The sequence below is a fragment of the Astyanax mexicanus genome, chromosome 3 (assembly GCF_023375975.1).
Source record: "Astyanax mexicanus isolate ESR-SI-001 chromosome 3, AstMex3_surface, whole genome shotgun sequence".
In the NCBI taxonomy this organism is placed as follows: Eukaryota; Metazoa; Chordata; class Actinopteri; order Characiformes; family Acestrorhamphidae; genus Astyanax; species Astyanax mexicanus.
In genome coordinates this window covers 54,967,888-54,994,387 of record NC_064410.1, presented here as the reverse complement: position 1 = coordinate 54,994,387, position 26,500 = coordinate 54,967,888, and the positions used below count along the sequence as shown (strand labels likewise).

The following is a 26,500-nucleotide window of genomic DNA, read 5'->3' as shown; positions in this document are numbered from 1 at the left end:
GATAAAATCATATAGTTTGTTAAACTTAGTATCCTGCTTTTTCTGTTTCTATTTAGTTGGGGGAAAAGCTTCAGTCAATACTAAACAAACTAATTATATATATATTATATATATAGGTACATTTCCTGTCCCACCACTTACATTATAAGTGTACATATCCAAAATATCTAAATGACTATTTTTTTTGTGAAAAATGTACTTGTTATAAGACAAACTGTAGAATATGGTGGAAAAAGAAGCTCCTTAGATATTATTCAAAAGGCCGAATACCTTTGGACCACCTCAAAAAATGGCAGTTTTCTCTTGTCCCACACACTGGGTGACTCCTTTGGCAAATTTAACAATTAAAATAAGGTCTAAATAAATGACTTCCTCTTGTATATTGTTGATCTGCATCTCCTTTACTTATGAAAACAACTTCTTTGGTCTACATTGTTTTGCATGTTACAGTTTTTATGCTATGAAGTTGTGTCCCACAACATGCACTCAACCCTGTTACCATAAGGAATTTTACCTGGCAGAGAAAGAGTTAAAAATATTTGTCTACTGGCACAAAGGAAGTTACATCACAAGGTGTGTGTGTGTGTGTAATTACAATAAATACACTTACAGAGGACAAAAAAAGGACAATAAAGTGCTGTAATGAGCTGTGAAACGGAGCAGCAATTCCTAATCATAGCAAAACCATAAAAATATGATGAGTCATTTACACATGATTCTCATATTGTTTCATCGGTGCTGTTGTTTGTTTCTTGGTCAGCAGATTGTAGAAAATGTTAAGTGATAAGATATCACTGCAGCAGGTAAACTTAAAGCCTGGAAATGTAAGATAAATGTCTAATAAATGTTCCACTTAGCCAGCAGGCCAAGTATGATGTAAAAGTCTTGCCTTATTTAGTCATAGTATCCGCCCACTTCCTCTGTCTGCCCTGAACCTGATCCTCTCTCAGAGCTCCATATAAACATTGCCCAACAGGCTCCTCCTCAGTGTAGAGCTGCAGTATTCTGTAGAGCTGGATAATCAGCTGGAGAGCTTGTTTTCCTGGTTGAGGAGACAAAAATGGACATTTTCTCGTATGTTTCCGTGACATGGAGTCTGGTGGTGCTGGTGATCACACTCCTGTATATGTAAGTATTTACACTCACGTTAAAGTTTAACTGTAAGTGCTGCAGGTGAGCCTCAGTGTTTGTAGTTAAGCAGTGTGTGTGTGTTTGTGGTTAAGCTGTGTGTTGTGTTTGTGATCTGTAGTTATGGCGTGTGGCCGCATGGGTTTTTTAAAAAGCTGGGGATTCCGGGACCGAGACCCTGGCCTTTCTTCGGAACATTTCTTTCATATATAAAGGTGTGTAACTGCGCTGATATTACAAAGCTTATGAATACAGAAAAGTGACTAATTACTTTTCAAATGTTTTTGAAATCTGTTATAGGGATTTCAGAATTTCGATACAGAGTGTTACAAGAAATACGGGAAGGTTTGGGGGTAAGTAAAGCTAAAAACACAATATGTTATTATTGTTTTAATAACGTAATCTATATATGTATCTTTATTTAAACATTCCCTAAAGCTGAATGTATGAATAACAATAAAACCTCTGAAATATAATTACGAGGAAGATGGATAATCACAAGCCATCAAACAGAACTGAACTGCTTTCATTTTTGCACCAGCAGAATAAAGTAGAGAATGTTGCACTACAGCACTATATATGGTGACACAGTTATACAGGAAGTAGAGCTCTGTTGAGGCTATTCCTCACAGCATTCAGGGACACGTTCATAACATGTTTGGTTATTGTAATTTCACTGCTCGTACTCATTAAAGCACAGTGATAAAGCATAAGGTCACCCAAAAGCAGCGTGTAAGACTGGTGGAGAGCATGCCAAGACAGAGACCATGAAAGATATAATTAAAAATGAGTGTTATACCACCAAGTATTGATTTCTGAGTTCTCACAAATATTTATATCAATATTTATTGTTTCTAAATTAATATGAACTTGCAATATTTTGGTCTGAAAGCTTTGTTATTTTGACCACTTCTAATTTTCTGCAAATATATACTTTTAAATAACAATATGTATATTCGGAATTTAGGAGAAATCTGGTCAGTAGTTTAGAGAATAAAACTTTGAAAGTGACATTTAAACATTTGAAATATTTTTAATATGAGGTATATAAGGAATAATTGAGGTCATGTCCATATGTTGTATGATAAGACATTCTTGTCACAGCTACACACACATATGTATTTATATATAATAAAGGTATATATAATATTATATATATATGCCTTTTATTAGCACATCTTAATGAGAAAAATAACTATTCCAACTCTCAGAGAAAGTCAATGTACACAGGTTTTGTTTTCTTTGTTTTCTATTGGGTCATTGTAAAATCCATGTATTGCTGTATTTAGTTTTGACAGTGACAATATCTAAATAAGCACATTATTTAAAAACTATTTCTCTCAGCATTTATTGAGTAGTTCCAAGGATCGAAGTTTGAATGCCATCAGCAGCCAGAGTCCGAGAGAGCACAACTGGCTCTCTTGCTCTCTCATCTCTCCTAGTGTCAGCACAGCACAGGCATCTGTTAGCTGATGACTTTGTTTTAAATTAAACATAAGAAGCTTTTTAGAAAGGGTTATAAAATCTGCTTATATAACAACCCTTCCTGCTACATAGACTTTGATCAGCGGTATAAACACACAGATCACAGCTGTGCTTGATTTTGAAGCTCAGTTTGGCTGAAGTACTCTAATACGATGATTTTTTATTATTAATAAGGATCTATGATGGAAGATTGCCAATTCTAATGGTGTTGGATCATGAAATGATCAAATCCATTATGGTGAAAGACTGTTATTCCGTCTTCACAAACAGAAGGGTAAGTCAGATATTTATCATTATTATTTTATCATATTAATGTTTAGATTAATACACAAATCTTGGCAAATAACTCTAGCATTATGGATTTAATTTGTGAATCCATATGCAGTGTAAGTGTAATCTGAACTAAACAAAGTGAATTAAACAAGTTTTTTTTCCCCATATGTTTAGGAAATGAACAAGGAGTTGGTTGGACCATTTTCTGATGGGATAACTGTTGTTAAAGATGAGAAGTGGAGGCGGATCCGTGGATCGCTCTCTCCGTTCTTCACAAGTGGACGACTGAAGGAGGTGCAGCCTTACAACTTAAATTTTAGAACAGGACATAGTCTGAAACTGGGGGTTGGGAACAGGGGCAGGATTTCACCACAGTTTGCTGATTTCCCTGCTCTAACAGATACAATTTATATCTGTGCTGGATTCTGGAATTAGTTTTACTTCATCCAACAGACCTTAAATAAACGTACAGTGATATTAATACATGATACAATATAAATGCAAAATAATATTAATAAGTAACATCTTAACAGCTTTCAGCCAACATAAAGCCACACTCAAGTCACGTTAAGTCAAATCAAGAGGTTTTATTGTCATTCCATCTGAGTACAAGTATGCAGTGCAATAAAATTACATTCTGCCACAATCATGGTGCAACAAGGAGCAACAATACAATAGACAACAAAATACAAATGTGAAACTAATTTTGTAATTTTGTAAATACAGCAGATATGAGAAAATTAAACAGACAGGACAGTTTAGCTCCGTCTCTGTGTATTGAGGAGTCTGACTGCCTGGTGGAAGAAGCTGTTGCAGAGTCTGGAAGTGGAAGACACATCTATTCACAGTGTTCTTAAATCAGCACTTTTCTTCTAGGCGTCTATATACTTACCTTTATATAATGTATCTAAACTTGAGGTATTTTTTTTTTATTCTATTCTCTCCAAATTAGACTAGTTTTGTAAGTCACTCGGGATAAGGGCATCTGCTAGATGCCCTTTAATCATTAAATATACTGCTTTAAAAAAGAGCTTTTCCAGCTTGTAATTTTAGTTCACATTGTGCCTTTTCTGATTTTTGCAGATTTTCCCAATAGCTGAGAAATATGGAGATCGCTTCATTGAGAACCTGAAGAAGAGAAGCCCAGATGGTCCAGTTAAAGTTAAAGAGTAAGTCTCCATTCATTACATGAATTGATATTTTGTCAGAATTGTGATGGCAAGCATTCAACACTGAGCAGATATTGTGTAATAGGAAATCATCAGTTTGACTGTATGAACTGATGATAATTAAACTGCCACCAGACTGCAGTAATCTGAGGAGCTCATTTAATACAGTTTATACTGTTTATAGCCCCCACTTACTGTCTTACTGTTCCATATCCAAACTGAGATTATACCTATTAACTGTTAACTTTCTGTTCCTGCCCTCTATTTTAATATCTATAAAGGCATTGAATGTTTAATAAGATAAGTCTCTTTCTCTCTCTTTCTTTTATTTGCAGTGTTTTTGCTCCCTTCTCGATGGATGTGGTTGCCAGCGCCTCCTTTAGTGTGGATATTGATTCTATAAACAACCCAGATGACCCATTTGGTGCCCACATCAAGAAATTTTTCAACTTCAGCTTCTTCAGTCCTCTTTTCCTTTTCCTGGGTATGTCCTATTTGCTCCTATTAGTAAATTAATACAGCTCAGTACTAGTAAATGGATAGTAGTCAGACCCATTAACCAGTTACATTTGGCCAGACTGACTTCAACTAATAATGTTCACCCAAACTAATGACATTACTTAAAAAAAACATATATAAATTAGGCTCTATGAACAAATTGCATACACTATACTGATTATGCTGAATTAGTTTTACATACACTTCATACAGTAACATGTTACTTGCTCCTACAACCTTGAACACTGATTTCAGGCAAGCATGTTGTGTTAAAAAACACAATGCATTCATGTTTATATGTAAAATGTAATATTTGCTTTATGTAAAACCATAATGCATTCAGATCCATATTTTTGAATATGATTTAACAGTGTCACGAACACAGTCATGATTGGAATTGATCACTTAAACGGTTTACTCTTTTTGTGGTTTGGGATGAAACACAGTCTACCCCTGTTAAATGATCTCCTGTCTAAATGTCCTGATGTGTCTTTTTTCGTGTTGCAGTTCTGTTTCCTTCTGCTGCTGGGATTCTTGGTAAAATGGGATTTTCAATGTTTGCAAAGTCAGACATGGAATTCTTCTACACTTCTCTGAAGAAGCTAAAAGATCAGCATAACAACATGAATCATGTGAGTGTCAAATAATAACTAATTATTATACTGTACATCTATCAGTCACTGTGTTTAACGCGATGTTTAAAAACTCCAGCTGCTGTATCTGATTAGGACGGCAATGATTTTCCTGTGTAATCGACAACGTCAACACAAACAAACACATTTTACTCCACAATACTTTACAGTGTGTCTTTACTATAGGGGTGTAACACTACAGAAAATTCACGGTTTGGGTCATACCTCGGTGTAAACCCCACGGTATAATATGGTTGGTAGAAAAAATCCCAATTTACATGGCCAATTACTCAACCCACATATTAATACTCCCCCCATCACTAGTGATGCCCCAACACACCAGGAGGGCGAAGACTAACACATGCCTCCTCTGATACATGTGAAGCCAGCCACCGCTTCTGATGCAGGATTGCCGAGCAGCCAGCGCTCTTGGAGTAAAGCGCATCGACTTAGTTCCGATACATCAGCTCACAGATGCCCTGTGCTGCGGGCATCGCCCATCACCCTCTGAGCACCGGCAACTTGATGGCAAAGCTACATGAACGGGGGTTTGAACCTGCGACCTCCCGCTCATAGTGGCAACGCTTTAGACTGCTGGACCACTTGCGCCCTGAGGCTGGGCATTCTGTATAGAATTTCACTTTATTCAGAATATCCCCCTTATTAACTAATAAAGCTCTTTTATTAAATGCTTGAAACCAGGGTTCTCTCATAATGTCATCATGAGAGACCCCATCTTTTAGATCTTGTTGAAACAAACAATGAGCATTTCCTTAACATATTGAGAGAGAGAGAGAGAGAGAGAGAGAGAGAGAGAGAGAGAGTGAGAGAGTCTCCTATAGGCCGTACCGTGTATTCTACAAGTGTTTACGCAAACGGATCTGTGGCATTTTGCAAAGAATACCTGCACTGTTATACCCCTAGTTCTTGATATAGTTTATATAGCACACAGACAGTCATCCTGCATCAGTGAAATGTTTATTTCCTTTATTCGTGACTGTAATTTGGTGTATTTGTTATCCTTTGTTTGCTAAGCTAAGCTCCGCGGATGTACTGCACATCCTCTCCCCACACGGGGGCGTATTGCCGCGCCAAGTTCCCTCCATGATTCTTGTTGTAGTGCAAATAAAAATTGTTAGCTCAAAATAAAAAAATAGTTCACTCAAATTAAAGAAATCATGAGTACGAACTGCTATAGCATTTGCTCTATGAAATTATTATTTTTTATCCACGGCCCCTCCTGGATTTAGTAATTATAGGTACATCAAACTATCAAAATGTACTGCAAAATTGGTCTTGGGGCCAAAATGTTTAGCTGTCCTCACCAATAGGAAGTACAAATGGAGGACATGTCAAAAAATAATCGTGACTAATCGACTAACCAAACAAATAATCAGCAGATTAATCGGCTACTAAAATAGTCATGAGTTGCAGCCCTTTATCTTGTCCACCACAGCTCAGCACACACTGCTCACACTATCAGAATAATACTGAGAATAATGACTCACCTCCCAAATAATACTACCCTGCTCTATGGTCGTCCTGTTTGACCCTGACTATTGAAGAAGAGGGTAAAAAGAGGATACTTAAGTGTTCAGAGAAACAGATACAAAACTACAGTTATTAATTTTATAGTTATAGTTACTACAAAGTGTCCTATATCGCTCAGTGGAGCTGAGGGAGGGACACTGCCTGTAGAAACAAGGCGATTATAAAAAGGTGATCATAAAAATATTTCAATATGATTATGAATGCACCTTTAAATTGTATCTAAATATAAGATGTCTTGCTTTTAGAAACGAGTGGACTTTATGCAGCTCATGATCCAGGGCCAGATATCTGATCATCAGGCTGAGAGTAGCTCAGAAGAGCAACCAATCAAAGGTGAGATCTGCCACTGTATCTGGGTCACTCCCCATTCAAAGCAATAGTAGACAATAGCAGCTAGTGTAGCCTATAGTATATTGTAGCTTCTGTATTTATAGTCGTTTCCGTTTGTCTTAGATCTGATGCTCTTTTAAATGAAATTGTGTGCTTGTGTTTTTTATTCACAGGGCTGACTGATCATGAGATCCTGTCCCAGTCCTTCATTTTTATGCTTGGGGGTTATGAGACCACCAGCACCACACTCACTTTTCTGCTGTATAATCTCGCCACTAATCCCGACTGCTTAAACAAACTGATGAAAGAGATTGATGAAACGTTTCCTCATGGTGTAAGTATGAATCTTCTTACAATAACTCAACAGCAACTCTGGAAAAAAGGATTTGATTTACTTTCATTTGAAGCTGTTTAAAACTAAGAGAACTAAGATAGTTTTACGACCTACGAAAGCCAGCTATCAGTTCAGGACAAGCAGCTCAAAAGGAGCTTTCTCTATATTACAGAACCACTTATTAAAGACTTATTAAAGACCAGCCAGGCCATTCCAAGCAGACACCAGAGCGAGGATAATGAACAATGTGTCTGTGTGTGAGGGGGAAGAGTAATTAGTGCCCCCTTTTGAAGCTCTCCACTAAAAATGTGTAAAATGTTAATGGAGGTCTCTCTTGGGAGAATGGAAAAGTCCATAACTTAGTCCACTACAATGGAGATATTACAACATTATGGAATTGTTAAAAATACCATAAAAACATCAATAACTAAATCACACAATCCCACTATTTTCTCACCAGGCTCCAGTTACGTATGATGCCCTGATGAAGCTGGAGTACCTGGAAATGGTCATCAATGAGTCGATGCGTCTCTTCCCCACTGCCCCCCGTCTGGAGAGGGTGTGTAAGAAGACTGTCGAGCTAAATGGAATCACCATACCTAAAGACACGCTGGTCACAATTCCAACGTATGTCCTGCACAGGGATCCACAGCTGTGGGAATCTCCAGAAGAGTTCAGGCCTGAGAGGTAATCTGTCTCCATCTTACTGCTACAGCTGGGATGATTCTACATGATGAGCTTTAGAGCTGTATTCTACTGTAAGTCAAGTCCGGTTAACTGGGTTTATGGTGGCCTTAAAGTAGCTTTAGCCTAATGCTAGAAGTGCAAAGTAGGGATGAAGCCCGGCTACAGGGGTGGAGTGTGCCGATTCTTGTGGGGATGGAGGGGTGGAGTGTTCCAATTGTTGTTGGGATAAGGGGGAGGACTGTGCCTATTTTTGTTGGATAGAGGGGTAAAAGTGCATCAATTCTTGAAGGGATAGAGGGGTAGAGTGTGCCGATTCTTGTTGGTATAGAGGGGTAGAGTGTGCCAATTCTTGTTGGGATAGAGGGGTAGAGTGTGCCAATTCTTGTGAGGATAGAGGGGAAGAGTTTGCCGATTCTTGTTGGGATAGAGGGGTAGAGTGTGCCAATTCTTGTTGGTATAGAGGGGTAGAGTGTGCCGATTTTTGTTAGATAGATGGGTAAAAGTGCGTCAATTCTTGTATGGATAGAGGGGTACAGTGTGCTGATTCTTGTAGGGATAGAGGGGTAGAATGTGCTGATTCTTGTTGGGATAGAGGGGTAGAGTGTGCCAATTCTTGTGAGGATAGAGGGGAAGAGTGTGCCGATTCTTGTTGGGATAGAGGGGTAGAGTGTGCCTATTTTTGCTAGATAGAGAGGTAAAAGTGCGTCAATTCTTGTTGGGATAGAGGGGTAGAGTGTGCGGATTCTTGTTTGGATCGAGGGGTAGAGTGTTTAGATTCCTGTTGGGATAGAGGGGTAGAGTGTGTAGATTCCTGTTGGGATAGAGTGGTAGAGTGTCCCGATTCTTGTTGGGATCGAGGGGTAGAGTGTTTAGATTCCTGTTGGGATAGAGGGGTAGATTGTGTGGATTCTTGTTGGGATCGAGGGGCGGAGTGTGCCAATTCTTGTTGGGAAAGAAGGGCAGAGTGTGTAGATTCCTGTTGGGATAGATGGGTAGCATGTTACAATACTTGTTGGGATAGAGGGTTAGAGTGTCCATAATGTCACTAAAGGCCAGCAGTGAGGTGGCGGAACTTTACAGCTCCACTGCATCACAATAGACTGGCAGGATCGCCTTTAGAGTACCGCTAGAAGCAGCTGATGAACTAATGTTCTTTTTAAATATTAATTTTGAGAGCAGATCTTGTTCTAGAAGGGTTGTCCCTGTTTCTTAGGGGGAGGATTTCAGCCAAGTCAATTTTAAAGGGAAGGGTGACAATTGAACACAAGGTGTAGAAGTATGAATGAGTAATTGGAGTGGGCCTAACTTTTCAATACCCTTGATTTTTATAAGAAACTATACTTTTGGTCATATAGTAAATCTAACAATGTATGCATTGAATTCTCCTCTCATAGTCAGTGAGGATATATTAGGTGTTTTCTCTTATTTCTTCTGTTTATCTGTGTTTTAGGTTTAGTCCCGAGAACAACATCGACCCCTACCTGTTCATGCCGTTCGGTCTCGGGCCGCGTAACTGTGTGGGAATGAGGTTTGCTCTGATGATCATGAAGCTGGTGGTGGTGAAGCTGCTGCAGAACTTTAACGTGGAGACATGCAAAGAGACACAGGTCAGAAAACTTGATTCTCTTCTTAAAGCTAATTTAAGGGTGTTTCCAGTACTAATTACTAATTACTCATACTAACAAGTTTTTAAAATGAAATATGTAAAGAGTGGGGTGTCAATTGATTAATTTATTGTATTATTTGACTACATCACAGTAATATTCTGTGATTAATTGTGATTAATCACACTTTTACTTCTTACAACCTAAGATTCTAAAGATTCTAAGATTCTAATTTTTTGATTGGCAAAATTAAATTAAATTGATATTAGAGGTGTCAGTTACTAAAATTATATTAATCTCAATAGTAGCTGTGAATAATTACAATTAAAATCACGATTAAAATGTTAATGCCGGTATGTTGGTACCCTTTATTTTGGGAGGGAGACTGCAGAAACTCCAGCAGTTGTAAACTATTTACACGCGCATCTCTCTGATGAAGATTTACATGATGGGCGTGTACTTAGTGATTTCCAGAGTGTCCATTGGTCAATTTCACACTAAACACTGTCCAAATCTACCAATTCCCAATGAGAAGCAGATGAAGGACACACAAAATCACCAGTCAGATGCGGCAAGAGGCAAAAAAAAATATGTTAATTTATGTTTATAATTACAAGTTTCCAGATTACTCTTGTGAATTAACACAGTAACATTGACCGCATTAGAAAATAGAAAGAGTGGCACACAACTGGGACAGCCTTGTTAACATTGTTATCGTATTTTATTTTATTGCTGCTTTAGAGAGGATGCTAAACTGCATTTCACTGTTTTAACACTGTTCTTAACATTGTTTTCTCAGCAACAATAAACTATTGTATTCTATTCTATTCTATTCTATTCTTAATCTCTCTGTGGAGTGTTCTTGTTTTATTTATGGGTCTGTTTTGTTTTTTTGCCCCAGATTCCCCTTCAGCTGGATACTCTCTTCCGTCCAAAAGTTCCTGTGACTCTAACGTTTACACCAAGAGCTCACAAGGAGGAATAGCTGAAAAGTTCACTATAAAACCAGATAATTTAGAAATCATTTTATATTTTTATTAACAATATTAATAATCATTACAAACGATGTTTATTACAAAAACCTTGTACCTTAATTTTTACATGTTTTTCTTTTAACATGATGTGAATATAAAATACATTTTATATTGTATCTAAATGTAAGGATGAATGAGCCAATGGAAATGCTCCAAAATTACTTGTAATAAAACCTTTTTACAAAGTACATTTTAAATAAGTATTTATTTTTACTTTTTTTGCAAAGTTGCCATATTTTTCATAACCGTGCTACAATTATACCAATACCTACATCTACACATGCATATTAGGAAGTGAGGTGTTATCTTGTGAGTGAGGTTAAATGCAGGTCAGCAGAAAGCCGACCTGAACTATTAAATTGTAATTGAGCTCTTATGATGGGTGTCGATGAATGGGATGTTTCATTTCTGAGGTTTTGTGGACATTTAACATTCCTCGATCCACACTGTACCAGAAGGCATTGCCTCATAGAAGGCATTACCAAGCACAGTGGACAGTGCAGTGGGTGGTAATGATCGTACCCGGCGGCATCTGGCTAGAATTGTCCATGGGAACAGACAAACAACTCTGGAAGAAATCACATCCACAATAAATGTAGGAGACCCCCCACACACACATCCCACACTTCAGTACAGTGTTTTTTAGCTGTTATATGACATGGCAAAAGTCACGGGACACATGGCTCTTTTGCACGTACAACTAGCCAGGAGTTTAGTGAATAATGTTGCAGTCAACATTATTCTTTCTGGCTCTGTAAAACCACAGTCTGGAATATGAAAAACAGAGGGTCACAAGCTTTTCTTCAATCATTTTAAAATACAGAGTATATAAAATCTAAGCTGCTCAACCAGCTGAACCAGGTTGGCCAGTTTGATCTGGTCACTCTGTTTCTTCAGCAGGGAATCTACATTGTTGCATAAGATGCCTGATGACATTAGAAATAGGATTATTTCTACACAATTCAATGTGTATGTTCAAACTATCACATTGTGAATGGTGTACTGGTTTAACTACCGGTACATACCACTGGCCAGTATGTGTTTCACATATGTTCAGTCACTTTCCATAAATCATGTGATCCAAAGCTTGCTGTTTTACCTCGTCACACACTGCGGCAAGCTGTCCTACAGAAAGATTTGTTGGTAAGTAAACATTTCCTTTATTCTAGTCTTTAAAACATCGTAATAATGAAACATTGACTAATTATATATAATTATACATATACAGTAAACATACTGCATTACGTTAACTCAAACTCAGGTCTTGAAATATATAAATATTGATTTATAAATCTATGATCCTGCAGCTCATTAATAAACACACTCATTCAACACTCATAGAGCTAGTGGGAAAAGTAAGTGAACCCTTGTGTTAATAACCTCAAAAAAGCTTATTAAAGTCAAGTAAAGTGTTGCATCTTGGCAACCAACATCAATACCATAGCAACCACCTAGCTACCGCTTAGTTACATCTTAACAACCAATAGCTATGTCATAAAAACACTCTAGCAACCACCTATATAGCCTACACTTAGTAACATCTTGGCAACCAACAGCTATACCATAGAAACACCTTAGCTTCCACCTAGCAACCGCCTAGGACACTGTACCAACCACTTGGCAACACCATAGCAACCACATGGCAATATCTTAGCAACTTACAGCCATGCAAAAGCAACTACATAAGTTTTTTTTACATACGTCACCATCGTCTACCAAACGAGGCTGTGTGGTACGGAAGTAGCGGCGTACCACTGGGTGCTAGCAGTGCTGTGTTCCTTAATGCACTTCTTCAGAAAGATTTTTTTTTTATAAAGGTCAAACCTTCCATAGTTTCCCAGAAGATCCTGTACTTCACCGTAAATGAATTGACCAAATAAGAAGAGATTGCAATTTTAATTTAAGTTCTATGTTACTGTGCTAGCTAGCTAAAGCTAGCCATATTAATATGACCCAACCAGCCATTCTAGCCAGATGAACTGAACTGGTTATTTTCTCAGTTTAACATCAAAACGAGTGGAGGGGCAATGCTAGTCAAGCCATAGCTCTTTAGAGTAGCCAAAGCTTAGCTAGCTAGCTAATGTCCAACCGTGAGAAGCCTGGTACTATTGCATGCTTAGCTGGACTGTATTTGGCTGTATTTAACACTCGTGTTAACATTAATTTTATGTCTGATTTGATACAACAGATTAACATGGACACAAAAGTAAGTTCAGAACACAAAGGAGTGTTTCTTTAAGAAAGTGGTTGGAATGAAGTTGAAAAAGGATGTTGTGCCCACATCATTTGTCTGGACTGATAGTTAATTCAAATCTGCAAGGAAGACTGTAGTTACACGAACTACAAGGTATTTTTCTACACACACTAAGTTAGCTAGTAACTAACTAGCTAGCAATCTAGCTAACATTAGTTTTTAATACAGCAATTACAAAGGCAATAACCTAGCTACTTTACACATCGTGCACATAATCCTTAATCCACTTGTCGAATCTTGCATTTATTTTCTGCCTGTTTTTGGACTGCTTTCACTGTTCATTAAGGGAGCTGTGCAAGGTTAGTTGTACACACAGGCTCTGCCTTGGAATTTGCGGTTTAGGGGCATACCCCCCAGCCTCGCTTTCATTTTAACATGTCTTGTAATACACTGCTCAAAAAACTTAAACAACACAATGTAACTCAAAGTCAATCAGACTTCTGTGAATTCAACCTTTCTAGTTAGGACTCAACAATATAATGTGGCTAATGTGGTTAAGTGGAGACAGTGATATCAAGTCTCACGCTTTGAGCATGTGACACACGCACCTCAGCGAGTTCACACGCTCACACGCCACACATGGGATTTCTCACGCTTGCCAATTCAACGGCTTTATATTATAATATACTCTCGTTGAGCCAATCAGAATATAGATCGCTCTGTTGTTAGGCAGACCTAGTCAAAGAGGGTGGCGTTTCAGCCAGAGTGTCAGGCACGAAGAACTGTCCGATTCGAAAGTTCTGAAACACACGTCGGTGAACAACTGAAGGAGAACGGCAGCAACCCCAAACCACATTGGTACAACTGAAGAAGAACTGCGCGCACCCACCACCACCACAAAACACCCCCCCCCCCCCCCCCCCGCCAATCTCACTCCCACCAAACTTCAAAACTTGAGAGCCCTGAGTGGATATGTTATGTGAAGACTACATGCTGTAGGGCTGCATGCCCTATGCTCCACTGTAATTCAAATTTAACATTAGAACACTCAGTAGAACACAATGTCAGATAACTTTTTTAACAGATCAAGAGAAACTTGGAAAAATAACAAAACATGAGAATAAACAGAAATATTGATGTGAGATCTATTGTTTTTGGGCTAGTTAATGACTCTAGTTAATGACTTCTCAAAGCAGGAAAAAGGCATATTGTGGTTGATCAAATGTATTGTAAAATGTCAATTATGGAAAACCAGAACTAGGATGATGATCAATAAAGTTTTCCATTCTCCAGTGATATTGATTTAATCAAATTATGCAGGAATTGAAATGTAGAAGGACTATCGACATGAAAATTTGGACTTTTTGAATAATGATATTGTGGTTGTTGATGACCAATGCTTTAATCCAAGTCTGGGAGGAGATCCCTCAGGAGAACATCTGCCGCCTCATCAGAAGCATCTCCAGGCATTATAGAGAGGTCAAACAGACAGATGGGGGTCCCACGCACTACTAGTGAGCCTCATTTTATCTTGTCTTGAGGAATTTCCACTGACGTTCACATTAATGCTGGCAATTATTTTATAGTATCACTCTTTCCCTGCGGGGCGGCACGGTGGCGCAGTGGGTAGCACTTCCGCCTCACAGCAAGACGGCCTGGGTTCGATTCCCCGCTGGGGCGTCCCGGGTCTTTCTGTGTGGAGTTTGCACGTTCTCCCCGTGTCTGCGTGGGTTTCCTCCCGGTTCTCCGGTTTCCTCCCACAGTCCAAAGACGGCACGTTCAGGCTAATTGGAACTTGATTGAAATTGCCCCTTAGGTGTGAGTGTGTGAGTGAATGTGTCTGTGTGTCTGTGTGTCTGTCTGTGTCTGTCTGCCTTGCGATGGCTTAGATTACGATGTGTTGACGTATCTGGTTGATACGTCAAAAGGGAGAATTGAGGAGTAACGGTTTATTATATGTTGGGTTTATTGACAAATATCTTTCAATTATGATTACCTATCTTAGTATCGATAATGACAATAATCATTGTGTGAAACCTTGTATTCAATATGCATAACCAATACTCACATTGTATTTGATCATCTTTATTACTCAGTGTATTTTACACGCATTTATATAAAAGATTAATCAATAATCAATATATCCTTTACACACATAGTAAAACATTGTTTGATATGGCATGTGACTAACACAGACTCTATTATATGACAAATTAACCCACATGATACATTTACTAACACATTAACATATAACATATGAGATGTAGCTCAGGCTTGAACTATTTTTTGTTTACTGCATGACCCTAACTAACGGTCATCAATTCGACTGGTACGGGGCTAAATTGCTACAGAAGAGGCCTTAGTTCAAAGCGGCCTTGATGAGCAAGTGCCTCCCTAAAACCTCTGCTTCCAAGAGGGGGGTGACGCATACTCACACAGATAGTGCCACGATGTGCCATGATGGAAGAACACAGTCAAGGTCAAACACTAGTGGTCCAGTCAGACACGTGAAACTTCAGTACTAACACGTGCATGCTAACATGAGATGATTTTAACAACGCCTCATCAACAGGCTTACGTCATTTTGGGGTATAAACGTGGAGTCAGATCAGAAGGGGGGTCAGAACTTATGCTGGGTGGCTGTTAGACGGTCTCTCATGTGTTAGTTCTCCTGAATATTCAGTTTGTAATAAATACTTGGTTTGCTTTCAACTTCACTCCACTGTCTGACTCTCTCTATCAAACGAACACGCAGGGGAGTTGTACCCCGGACGAGAGGTGGGGGTAGCCCACCTCACATTTTCTTTTCTACAACACTACCCAACCCAACCCACTCTTTCCCTGCAGGTGCAAGAGGTATAAACCATGAGAGGCAGATACAACATAGCCACCACCAATCAAAGTATGTAGCAATATCCTATATTGCACTGCCTGATACTGAAATCCACCTTAGCAGTGCAATCATCCTGCATTTCCTTTAGTTTAGTCATGATATCTGTCCACTTCCTCTATCTGCCCAAACCTGATCCTCACTCACACCTCACTCATCTCCCAACAGGGACATCTCAGTTTACAGGTGCATTTTGAAGACCTGGACAGGTGTATAAGGCTGGGCACCTTATACAGATCCTCAGTGAGTCTGTTGTCCTGGATGAAAAGAAGATGAGCTTGTTCTCATATCTGTCCATCACTTGGAGTCTGGTGGTGCTGGCGGTCACTCTCCTGTTTCTGTAAGTATTTGAATTTATGTGTTAAAGTTTAACTGTGAGTGCTGCAGGTGGATCAGAGCCAGTGTTCATTTTAAAAAGTGATTTTAATTTAGTTTTAGTTTTTCTCTTTTGAATAAAATGCACAAAAACATAGCATGAAAAGTAAAGAAAATTTGTGTTTGGTTGATTTGGTATTTCTTTGTTTTAAAAATGCTTCTTCGCAACAAATCTGCCTGTTTTTTTAAAAGGGAAATTAACAGAAAAATCATCTTAACAGACACAGGGAAAACATTTGTCATCAAGGCTTTCTGCAAGAAAATGAGGGTTAGGAAAAAGACTAAATGTTTGGTTTATCCTGTGTGCTAGCACATAAAAAAGCTTAACTCAGCTTATGTGTATCACCCCTCAGGTTAATAGTATGTAAAACTGTTCATACCAGTCATAAGGATGTTGTGTGGAGCAGATTTCGATCACTGGACAAAAATACAATTTTTTACATTTCTTTTTTTACATGATGTTTGTCACGGTCATCAGAGTAATAAATTTCATTATAGGTCTCATTTTTCAGTACTACTTTTCATTTAAATCTCATCTTGTTTTTGTTATAAAAAAGAGGTCAATGAATATTTTTCAGCATAGTTATGGTAAATGATATTAACACTGGTCACCGCAGTGTGTGTGTGTGTTTGTAGTTAAGTAGTGTGTGTTGTGTTTGTGATCTGTAGTTATGGCGTTTGGCCGCATGGTTTTTTTAAAAAGCTGGGGATCCCGGGACCGAAGCCCTGGCCTTTCTTTGGAACATTTCTTTCATATATAAAGGTGTGTATCTGCACTGATATAACAAAGCTTTTTGATATTAGTTCTGATATTGAAGTAACTTTTTAAATGACTAATTACTATTTAAATATATAAAAATCTGTTATAGGGATTTCACAATTTCGATACAGACTGTTACAAGAAATACGGGAAGGTTTGGGGGTAAGTAAAACTAAAAACACAACCTTCCCTTTGTGTTCATTTATTGATGTGTCCCTTTATTCTAAAAATGATGTGTATGTGGCTGTGGTATAAATGGTTATTGTGAATATTGCCTATTTATGTATGCTTTTACATACAGTATATACACTGCAGTACATAAATCTAAAGTCAAGACTTAAAATCTAAGATATGAATAATAAAGCATACATTTTCAATCTTGTTCATGTTAATGGGCTCAACTTGCTTAAAAAACACAATGGGTTACATTTAGGTCAAAAAATGGTTAAGGTCATGTAGATGTATAAACTGTCTGTTGAAATCATGCAGAACAGATTTGTTTTTGAAGGTTTTTTTTAAAGAGAAAGAAAGAATATCAACACAAGATCACAAAATTCAGAATAAAGAATAAAATAAGAATTTGATTAGGTGAAACATGTATTTGGCCTACTCCTCTTTACAGAAAATCTCTAAAGCCTGACTTGGAGATAGAACTAATATGATGGTTTATTTTTATTAAGGATATATGATGGAAGATTGCCAATTCTAATGGTGTTAGATCCTGAAATGATCAAATCGATTATGGTGAAGGACTGTTATTCCGTCTTTACCAACAGGAGGGTAAGTCAGATATTGTTCTTTACATGGATGGTCAAAAAAATACACAAATCTGTGAAAAAAAAAATCAAGATTGTAATGTAATTTTACATAATTGTCTTACTTTAATCAGCTTTATGAGGATGCATCTCGTTTTTGCATTCATAATCTAGATTAAACTGACATTTGTTTCTATATGTTTAGGAAATACACACGGAGATGATTGGACCCTTTTCTGATAGGTTAACTGTTGTTAAAGATGAAAAGTGGAAGCGGATCCGTGGCTCACTCTCTCCATTCTTCACGAGTGGACGACTGAAGGAGGTGCAGCATCGCAGCTTTACAGCTTTATTTTAGAACATAACATACTTACTTACAACATTTAAATAAAACTCATCAGCTGCCCCTTCAGATTTCAATGTTCTAAACAGATACATAAATCTGTGGAAGACACTGACTGACCATAAAATAGAGCTTCATCTGTTTACAGATAAGCATTTGTGTCTTATCTGATGTTCTGCAGATTTTCCCAATAGCTGAGAAATATGGAGATCGTTTTATTGAGAACCTGAAGAAGAGAAGGCCAGATGATCCAGTTCAAATTAAAGAGTGAGTGTCCATCATCATAAATCTGCCAAAAAACGCCATGCGATCTTATACAACATGAATTGATGTTTAGTTAGAATTGCTCTGACAAGCATTCATTATTGAGCACCAATAAAACAGTCATAGAATAACTGACTGTGTGAACTGATGATAATTAAACTGCCTCCAGACTGCAGTAATCTGAGGAGCTCATTTAATTAAATGTATACTGTTTATAGACCCCAATTACTGCAAACACTGTCTTACTGTTCCATATTCAAGCTGATGAGTATTAAGTATCTGTTCCGGTGCTGTGCTGAATTCAGCACCCCCGCCGAAAAAAGCACCCACCTTTCGGGAGTGTATTTCTAAGTAAAGTTAAAACAATTATCTCCGGTGCATATGTGCTGCAGGGGGGGGGGCTCCCCGCCATTTCTCAATATTTCTTACAAGTCAGTAACTTGGGTATTTCCATTTTCTAAGTAAAGTTAAATATCCATGAAGATGATTATATATATATTTTTATATGTCCTCCCTTAAGAATAATGCATTGTTGTAGAGTGAAATAAAGTATTAGACCTCCAATAAGGTGGGGTGGTGTCGGGCAAAAAAAAAAAAAGATGATTATTAGACAGTGAATGTTTAATAAGATGAGTCTCTCAGTTTCCTTTCTTTACAGTGTTTTTGCTCCCTTCTCGATGGACGTGGTTGCCAGCGCCTCCTTTAGTGTGGATATTGATTCTATAAACAACCCTGATGAACCTTTTGCGGCCCACTTCAAGAATATTTTTAACTTCAGCTTCTTCAGTCCTCTTTTACTGATTCTCAGTATGTCCTTATCACCCATATTTTAAATTAGATTTAGTACTGTTAAGTGAATAATAGACACAATAACCAGATTGCCATATTTATTGTAATACTAATTCAGCAGTGTTACACAGGACACAGTCTGTGGCCCAATCCCACTTTTTTTTGTACCCTTCCCCTTAAAACAGGGTTACAATAGAAAGGGTGATGTCGCTTAGCACAAGGCATCTGTGAGCTGATGTATCGGAACTGAGAGGCTGCGCTTTCCTCCGAGTGCACTGTGATGCTACTAAGCAATGCTGCATCCGCAGCAGTTCGAAAAAAGGTGATGGCTGACTTCACAGGTATTGGAGGAGGCATGTGCTAGTCTTCAGCCTGCTGGTGTTGTGGCATCACTAGTGATAGGGGGAGTCCTAATGAGTGGGTTGGGTAATTGGCTGTTTAAATTTGGAGAAAATGGGATAAACAACAAAAAAAAAGTTCAGCAACCTAGCTGCTGCTGCTTAACTAGTATGTCTTCAGAAAAGGGGGCAACTGGTGCAGCAATTAACTGTTCTTAATTATTCAACAAGAATGGGACACCCTATACCTAGACGTGCACACAAAAAACAAAGGGGTAGGGCTAAATGGTAGAGCCAAGGGGTGAAATGGGATTGGGCCCAAGATTTAAATTAATCAAAAATGCAGTTTAATGTTTTGTGGGTTTTAAAGGAAAACCAGTCTAAATGTCCTGATTTTTCTTATTTTTTTTGGTGCAGCTCTGTTTCCATCAGCTGCTGGACTTTTGGGAAAAGTGGGATTTAAAACATTTTCCAAGTCAGACCTGGAGTTTTTCTACACTTCCCTGAAGAAGCTAAAAGAGCAGCATAATAACATGAATCATGTAAGCATACAAAAATATCTCTATTTAATATACACTGATGTAAAATACAACCATAACATTAACACCACATCCTGGGTTCTACATTTATTGTCCGGGCACTGTGTAGACTGGTAATATTTGAAATGTGTCTAAACCAGGGGTGTCCAAACTTTTTTTGTTGGAGGCCAGAAGGAGAAATATATTTGAAGTCACGGGCCACAGACTCTGTAATAAAACAAATAATGAAATATACCACTTTAAGTAATACATTTTTCCTGATTACTTTCATTTACACACCATTCTACTTGACATACTATATTTATCTTTGACAGTATTGTGTAAACTAAGATTTTTCAAAGTGATGTTTAATTTCATGATGTCTCTTAATATTAAACTCCTTAATTACGGCAACTTTTAGACTCTTTGCCCCATTTTTCTGTGCTAGAAATGCGCAGTCTCTACGCTTTTAGACTTTTTGCCCCGTTTTTCAGCGCTAGAAATGCGCAGTCTCTCCGCTTTTAGACTCTTTGCCCCGTTTTTCTGCGCTAGAAATGCGCAGTCTCTCCGCTTTTAGACCCTTTGCCCCGTTTTTCTGCGCTAGAAATGCGCACACTCTCTGCTTTTAGACTCTTTGCCCCGTTTTTTTTTGCGCTAGAAATGGGCAGTCTCTCCGCTTTTAGACTTTTTGCCCCGTTTTTCAGCGCTAGAAACGCGCAGTCTCTCCACTTTTAGACTCTTTGCCCTGTTTTTCAGCGCTAGAAATGCGACAGTATTGACAGTATTGTGTAAACTAAGATTTTTCAAAGTGATGTTTAATTTCATGATGTCTCTTAATATTAAACTCCTTAATTACGGCAACTTTTAGACTCTTTGACCCGTTTTTCTGCGCTAGAAATGCGCATTCTCTCCTCTTTAAGACTCTCTTGCCCCGTTTTTCTGCGCTAGAAATGCGCACTCTCTCCGCTTTTAGACTCTCTTGCCCCGTTTTTCAGCGCTAGAAATGCGCACTCTCTCCGCTTTTAGACTCTCTTGCGAGCCAACTTTTATTCTATTTCTAAAATACCTGGCAGGCCGCTCCAAAAAAGGAAATGGGCCGCAAATGACCCACGGGCTGTAGTTTGGACACCCCTGGTCTAAACCATAGACTGTGTATATCTTTTTTACAGTCTCTGGTCTAAACATAAGATATTATACTTTTAGAAACGAGTGGACTTTCTGAAGCTCATGATCCAGAGCAAGATATCTGATAATCAGACTGAGAGCGTCTCGGACGAGCAACCAGTCAAAGGTGAGAGTAGCAACAAGATTCATAAAACAGCCTGTTTATAACGATAGTGGTTAACAATATTATCTAGTCTCAGTTTGTCTAATGCTCTTTTAAATTAGATTTAAATAAAATTTAATTATGGTCTTTTTTCCTTACAGGGCTGACTGATCATGAGATCCTGTCCCAGTCCTTCATTTTTATGGTGGGGGGTTACGAGACCACCAGCACAGCCCTCACTTTTCTGCTGTATAATCTCGCCACTAATCCTGACTGCTTAAACAAACTGGTGGAGGAGATTGATGAAACGTTTCCTCATGGTGTAAGTAGGAATCTTCTCAATAATCTATACAATAACTCAACAACAACTCTGTAAAAATAGGTTTTGATGTCCTTTAATTTAAAGCTGTTTAAAACTAAAGATATCACTTTTTTAATAAAAAACAAGAATTTTGTAGAGTTTTACAAAAATTTCTACATGATTTGAACACACAAAATATATCCCCTACACCAGGGGTCACCAACATGGTGCCCGCGGGCACCAGGTAGCCCGCAAGGACCTTATGAGTAGCCCGCAGGCCTGGTCTAAAAATAGCATTTTTGTTGCTATTCTTTTTTTTTTTAAATCATAGTTGCATTGATGTAATTTTAGATTATATTACATTAATATTAGCTTAGAGATAGCCTATAGTTTATATATTATTATACAATATAATGTAATATAATATGTAATATTATATTAAAATATAATATAAAATGTAAACACTTGCAGAGATTTATAATAATAGTGTTGCCTATTGATATCTGTGTCTTCACATAGATGAATGTCATTAATTATTAATAATAACATATAATTAAAGGTAAATTGAGAAAATTTGTAATTTCACGAGTGTGTATCAAACTGGTAGCCCTTCGCATTAATTGGTACCCAAGAAGTAGCTCTCAGGTTCAAAAAGGTTGGTGACCCCTGCCCTACACTGTGTCAAAACTTCTTAATGAACAGACCAATAAAAATCTCCAAATTTATCTGAAATAAACTCTTTTTACATTGACTTTCATTAAAAGTTAGACCAAACCTGTATTCATATACATACAGCGGTATGAAAAAGTTTGGGCACCCATGATCATTTTCATGATTTTCCTTTATAAATCATTTATTGTTCGGATCAGCAATTTCAGTAAAATATATCATATAGCAGATGAGCACAGGGATATTTGAGAAGTGAAATAATTACATTTTATATAGGATTTACAGAAACTGTGCAATATATCAATAAAAAAATTAAAAAGGCAGGTGCATAAATTTGGCCCCCAACAGAAAAATTACATCAATGTTTAGTAGATCCGCCTTTTGCAGAAATAACAGCCTTTAAGATCTTCCTATAGCTTCCAATGAGAGTCTGGTTGAAGCTTCTGGTTGAAGATATTTTGGATCTTCTTTACAAAACGTCTCCAGTTTAGTCAGGTTTAATGGTTTCTGATCATGAACAGCCCACTTTAAAACACACCACAGATTTACAATAATATTCAGGTCTGGGGACTGAGATGATCTGAGATGATCATTCCAGAATGTTGTACTTGTTCCTCTGCATGATGAATGCTTTAGTAGATTTTGAGCATTTTTTAGTGTTTAGGGTCATTGTCTTGTTGAAGTATCCAGCCCTGGTGCAACTCACTGATTTTTTTACATTATGAAAATGATCAGGGATGCTCAAACTTTTATATACTATTGTATGTGCTTAAGACATAACTGCATCTATGTTTTTATTTTAATCAGTAAGTGTATATGTGTTCCTTTATAGTTGGTTTACAATGTATTAATTTGCCATGTAGAAAACAATAATATTACAGAAATTTTAACAAAACTTTTAATTAGCATTGTATTTGACAAAAAGTAAGTAAAAGATGAAAACAAAGACAGAAAAAATAATTGAAATATGCAGCAGAAATGTCACACAATCCTACTTTTTCCTCCAGGCTCCAGTTACATATGATGCCCTGATAAAGCTGGAGTACCTGGAAATGGTCATCAATGAGTCGATGCGTCTCTTTCCCATCGCTCCCCGTCTGGAGAGAGTGTGTAAGAAGACCATTGAGCTCAATGGAATCACCATACCTAAAGACACGCTGGTCGCGATCCCGGCATATGTCCTGCACAGGGATCCACAGCTGTGGGAATCTCCAGAAGAATTCAGGCCTGAGAGGTAATCATACATCCATCATCATACAAGCCCCTGTTAACTGGTTTATGGTGGCCTCTAAGTAGATTTAGCCTGGTGGAAAGTGGGAATGAAAAGCCTGGATCCATCTACCCACTCTGGAAGATTCTGGTCACCCTGGCTTATTAGTTACACTACATTGCTTTGAGGTCAATCATAGCTCTGTAAACAAAAGCTGTAAGCTCTGCCTGTGGGTGGTCCTGAGCCGAGGTGGGCAAGGCCATGAGGTCACTGGTTGACGTTGACATTTAACATCTCTCTGATCAGCTAGTTTTTCTGAGGATTTTTTTTACTAGCTACTGCAGACAAGGAAGGCTGAGAAGCAGTTTCATATGCAGCATCATATACAACTCAGAGAGATCTATAGTATTTCACAAAGAACAAGAAAAAATGGATTTAAGCAGAAGGAGATCTTTAACTGGCCTATTGGACTCAAGTGGGGCATAGTGAGTTAGTGCGTTTTCTCATATTACCTGCTCACCTTAGGCTCTTCAACGTTTACATTGGATTAAGATCAGGACTTTGACTTTAACCATTCCAAATCATTAAATTTATTCTTGTTTAAGCATTCTTTGTAGTAAGACTTGTGAGCTTAAGATTGTTGTCTTGCTGCATGATCCACCTTCTCTTTATATTCAGTTCATGGACAGAATTCCTGACATTTGCTTTTAGAATTCTCTGCTATAATTATAATCCAATTAAGGCAAGCTGTACTGGGCCAGATGCAGCAAAACAGGCCCAAAAACCAAAATGCTACCACCTCCATGTTTCACAGATGTGATAAGGTTCCTATGCTAAAATGCAGTGTTTCCTACTTAAACCATATAAACCAAGTTATATTTTGGTCTCATCCATCCACAAAACTTTCTCCCAATTACTCCAACAAAAGCAGCATAAACTCTTTTTTAATACCCTTTAATTCAGAAGATATTGTATGTTATATGCCATATATAACATATATGCATATGACATCATGTTTGCAGTTATTTTCTTCTCATAGTCAGTGAAGATTCATTTGCTAACAAGGTGGTCTTCATTATTTCCTCTGTTAACTGAAGGTTTAGTCCAGAGAACAACATCGACCGCTACCTGTTCATGCCGTTCGGTCTCGGGCCGCGTAACTGTGTGGGAATGAGGTTTGCTCAGATGATCATGAAGCTGGTGGTGGTGAAGCTGCTGCAGAACTTCAGCGTAGAGACATGCAAAGAGACACAGGTCAGAACACTCTATTATTACAGATACAGAACCAGTTTGAAGTTTGGATACACCCTCTCATTTAATGATTTTCTTTATTTCATTTACTGTCTACATTGTAGATTAATATTAAAAAGACATCAAACAAATAGGGGACATTTTATGGAGTAGATATGGAATATTATAACATATATACTGGTCATATATGCATATTCTGGTTTGTTTTACACTTTTTGTTTACAGAATAATTCTGCATGTGTCCATGTATATATTTAATATAGTATTTAATATAAAATTTACAATATAAAAAAAAATCATGAAAAGAAACAAAACACATTGAATGAGGTGTGTCCAAACCTTTGACTGGTATGTGGGGGTTTGTGATACAGCCCTAAAATAACATCGCACTATTTCAGGCTATTTTTAAGATAACAGCAATATGATGAGTCTCTTAACATATTCTGTTAATGTTAAAATTAAAAAGGTTTTATTTTGTATAAATGTAACAATTAAAATACCTAAAAGAAAGAAAAAAATCTGTTGTTTTTTCTCAAATAATCATGAATAGCTTATTAAATTCTGATTTTGAATAAAATAATAATAAATAATGTAATATAACAAATCAATCTACTATAATATAAAAAAAATAATTAGTGTATGCATATAAACTGCAAACATAAACAATTATACAAAAAATACTTTTAAAACCTCCTTAAATAACTAAACATACAAATGTGACTCCAGAATAGACTACTCTGCTCTCTAGACAGAATAAAGCTGTGCAGTGGCTTTATGAAGCTAATGTAGCCATCATGTATGATTCAATACTCTTAATTAATTGATTATAAATGTAAATTAAAAAGTATCAATGTGTACGTTAGTGTTGAGTATTATATCAGTTCTTTCGGTATACCTTTTTTAATTTCCCCATACGGTATTCATTTTTCACACACCGCCATACCACTAGAGGTGCTGCGGAGCGCCGTGTAGAACAGCATTGCAAAGAAGCATACTGGTACAGCTTGCTAGCTAGTGCTAGCCAATTAACATAACAGGCTAACACACTGGAGTAACTGTAGGTCAGCACTGTGGAGTCAAATGCTCATCTCACGTCATGCTACCTAGAGAGAAATGAGAACAGCACTTTATCTGAGGAGCTCCTGCTGCTGTTCCTCACTGTATGAGGGTTTTTATCTGAGTAAAGTATTGTGATATACCGCAAAACCATCAGCATCTTGAAAAAAAGTGATATACACATTAGACTGCCCAGCACTAATGTACATATAGTTGATGGGGTAAAGGCACATAAACCAAATATTTGGTCCATTTTTAGTTTTTTCCTCTGTGGAGTGTTCTTGTCTTAGTTGCTTGTCTGTTGTGTTGTTTCAGATTCCCATTCAGCTGGATACTCTCTTCCGTCCTACAGTTCCCGTGACTCTAAAATTTACACCAAGAGCTCACAAAGAGGAATAGCTGAATAGTTTCCTGTAAAAAAATGGATCATCTACACAGTGAGAAAGGGGACTTTTAATAATAGATAGATAGATAATTTTCCACTGTCAGATCCACTATATGAAATTTGTTTTGCATAAAAACAGTGGCGCCGTTACAAAATAGTACATTAACGATGCAACATATGACACAAACATTATAAAGAAAAGAAAAAAAAGAGAAAAATATAGAAAAAAAAAAGAAAAAGACTATAAATGTGATTGATATTTGATACAAACAGCTCCAGTCAAAAGTCTGGTCACACATTCTCATTAATATATATATATATATATATATATATATATATATATATATATATATATATATATATATATATATATATATATTTGTATTATTTACTACATTTTAGATTAATAT

The 26,500-nt window shown here is 37.4% G+C and overlaps 1 protein-coding gene across 3 annotated transcripts; it reads left to right on the top strand.

The window, feature by feature from the left end:
• Positions 1–963: 963 nt before the first annotated feature.
• LOC103030124 (cytochrome P450 3A40) lies at positions 964–26,384 on the top strand. Of its 3 annotated transcripts, none has more exons than XM_022683376.2 (13): positions 969–1,128; positions 1,250–1,343; positions 1,429–1,481; positions 2,788–2,887; positions 3,061–3,180; positions 3,970–4,055; positions 4,391–4,539; positions 5,061–5,185; positions 6,982–7,069; positions 7,240–7,400; positions 7,861–8,087; positions 9,538–9,694; positions 10,593–10,913. In XM_022683376.2, the coding sequence occupies exons 1-13, from the start codon at positions 1,061–1,063 to the stop codon at positions 10,674–10,676; spliced, it is 1,512 nt and encodes a 503-aa protein (XP_022539097.2). In that variant the 5' UTR covers positions 969–1,060; the 3' UTR covers positions 10,677–10,913. The 3 variants fall into 3 exon arrangements, with proteins under 3 accessions (XP_049331457.1, XP_022539097.2, XP_049331458.1); XM_049475501.1 differs by lacking the exons at positions 969–1,128; positions 1,250–1,343; positions 1,429–1,481; ... (8 more) ...; positions 9,538–9,694; positions 10,593–10,913 and adding exons at positions 14,854–16,149; positions 16,854–16,947; positions 17,054–17,106; ... (8 more) ...; positions 24,496–24,652; positions 26,021–26,384; XM_049475500.1 differs by lacking the exons at positions 7,861–8,087; positions 9,538–9,694; positions 10,593–10,913 and adding an exon at positions 23,196–23,426 and having other exon boundaries at positions 964–1,128.
• Positions 26,385–26,500: the final 116 nt, after the last annotated feature.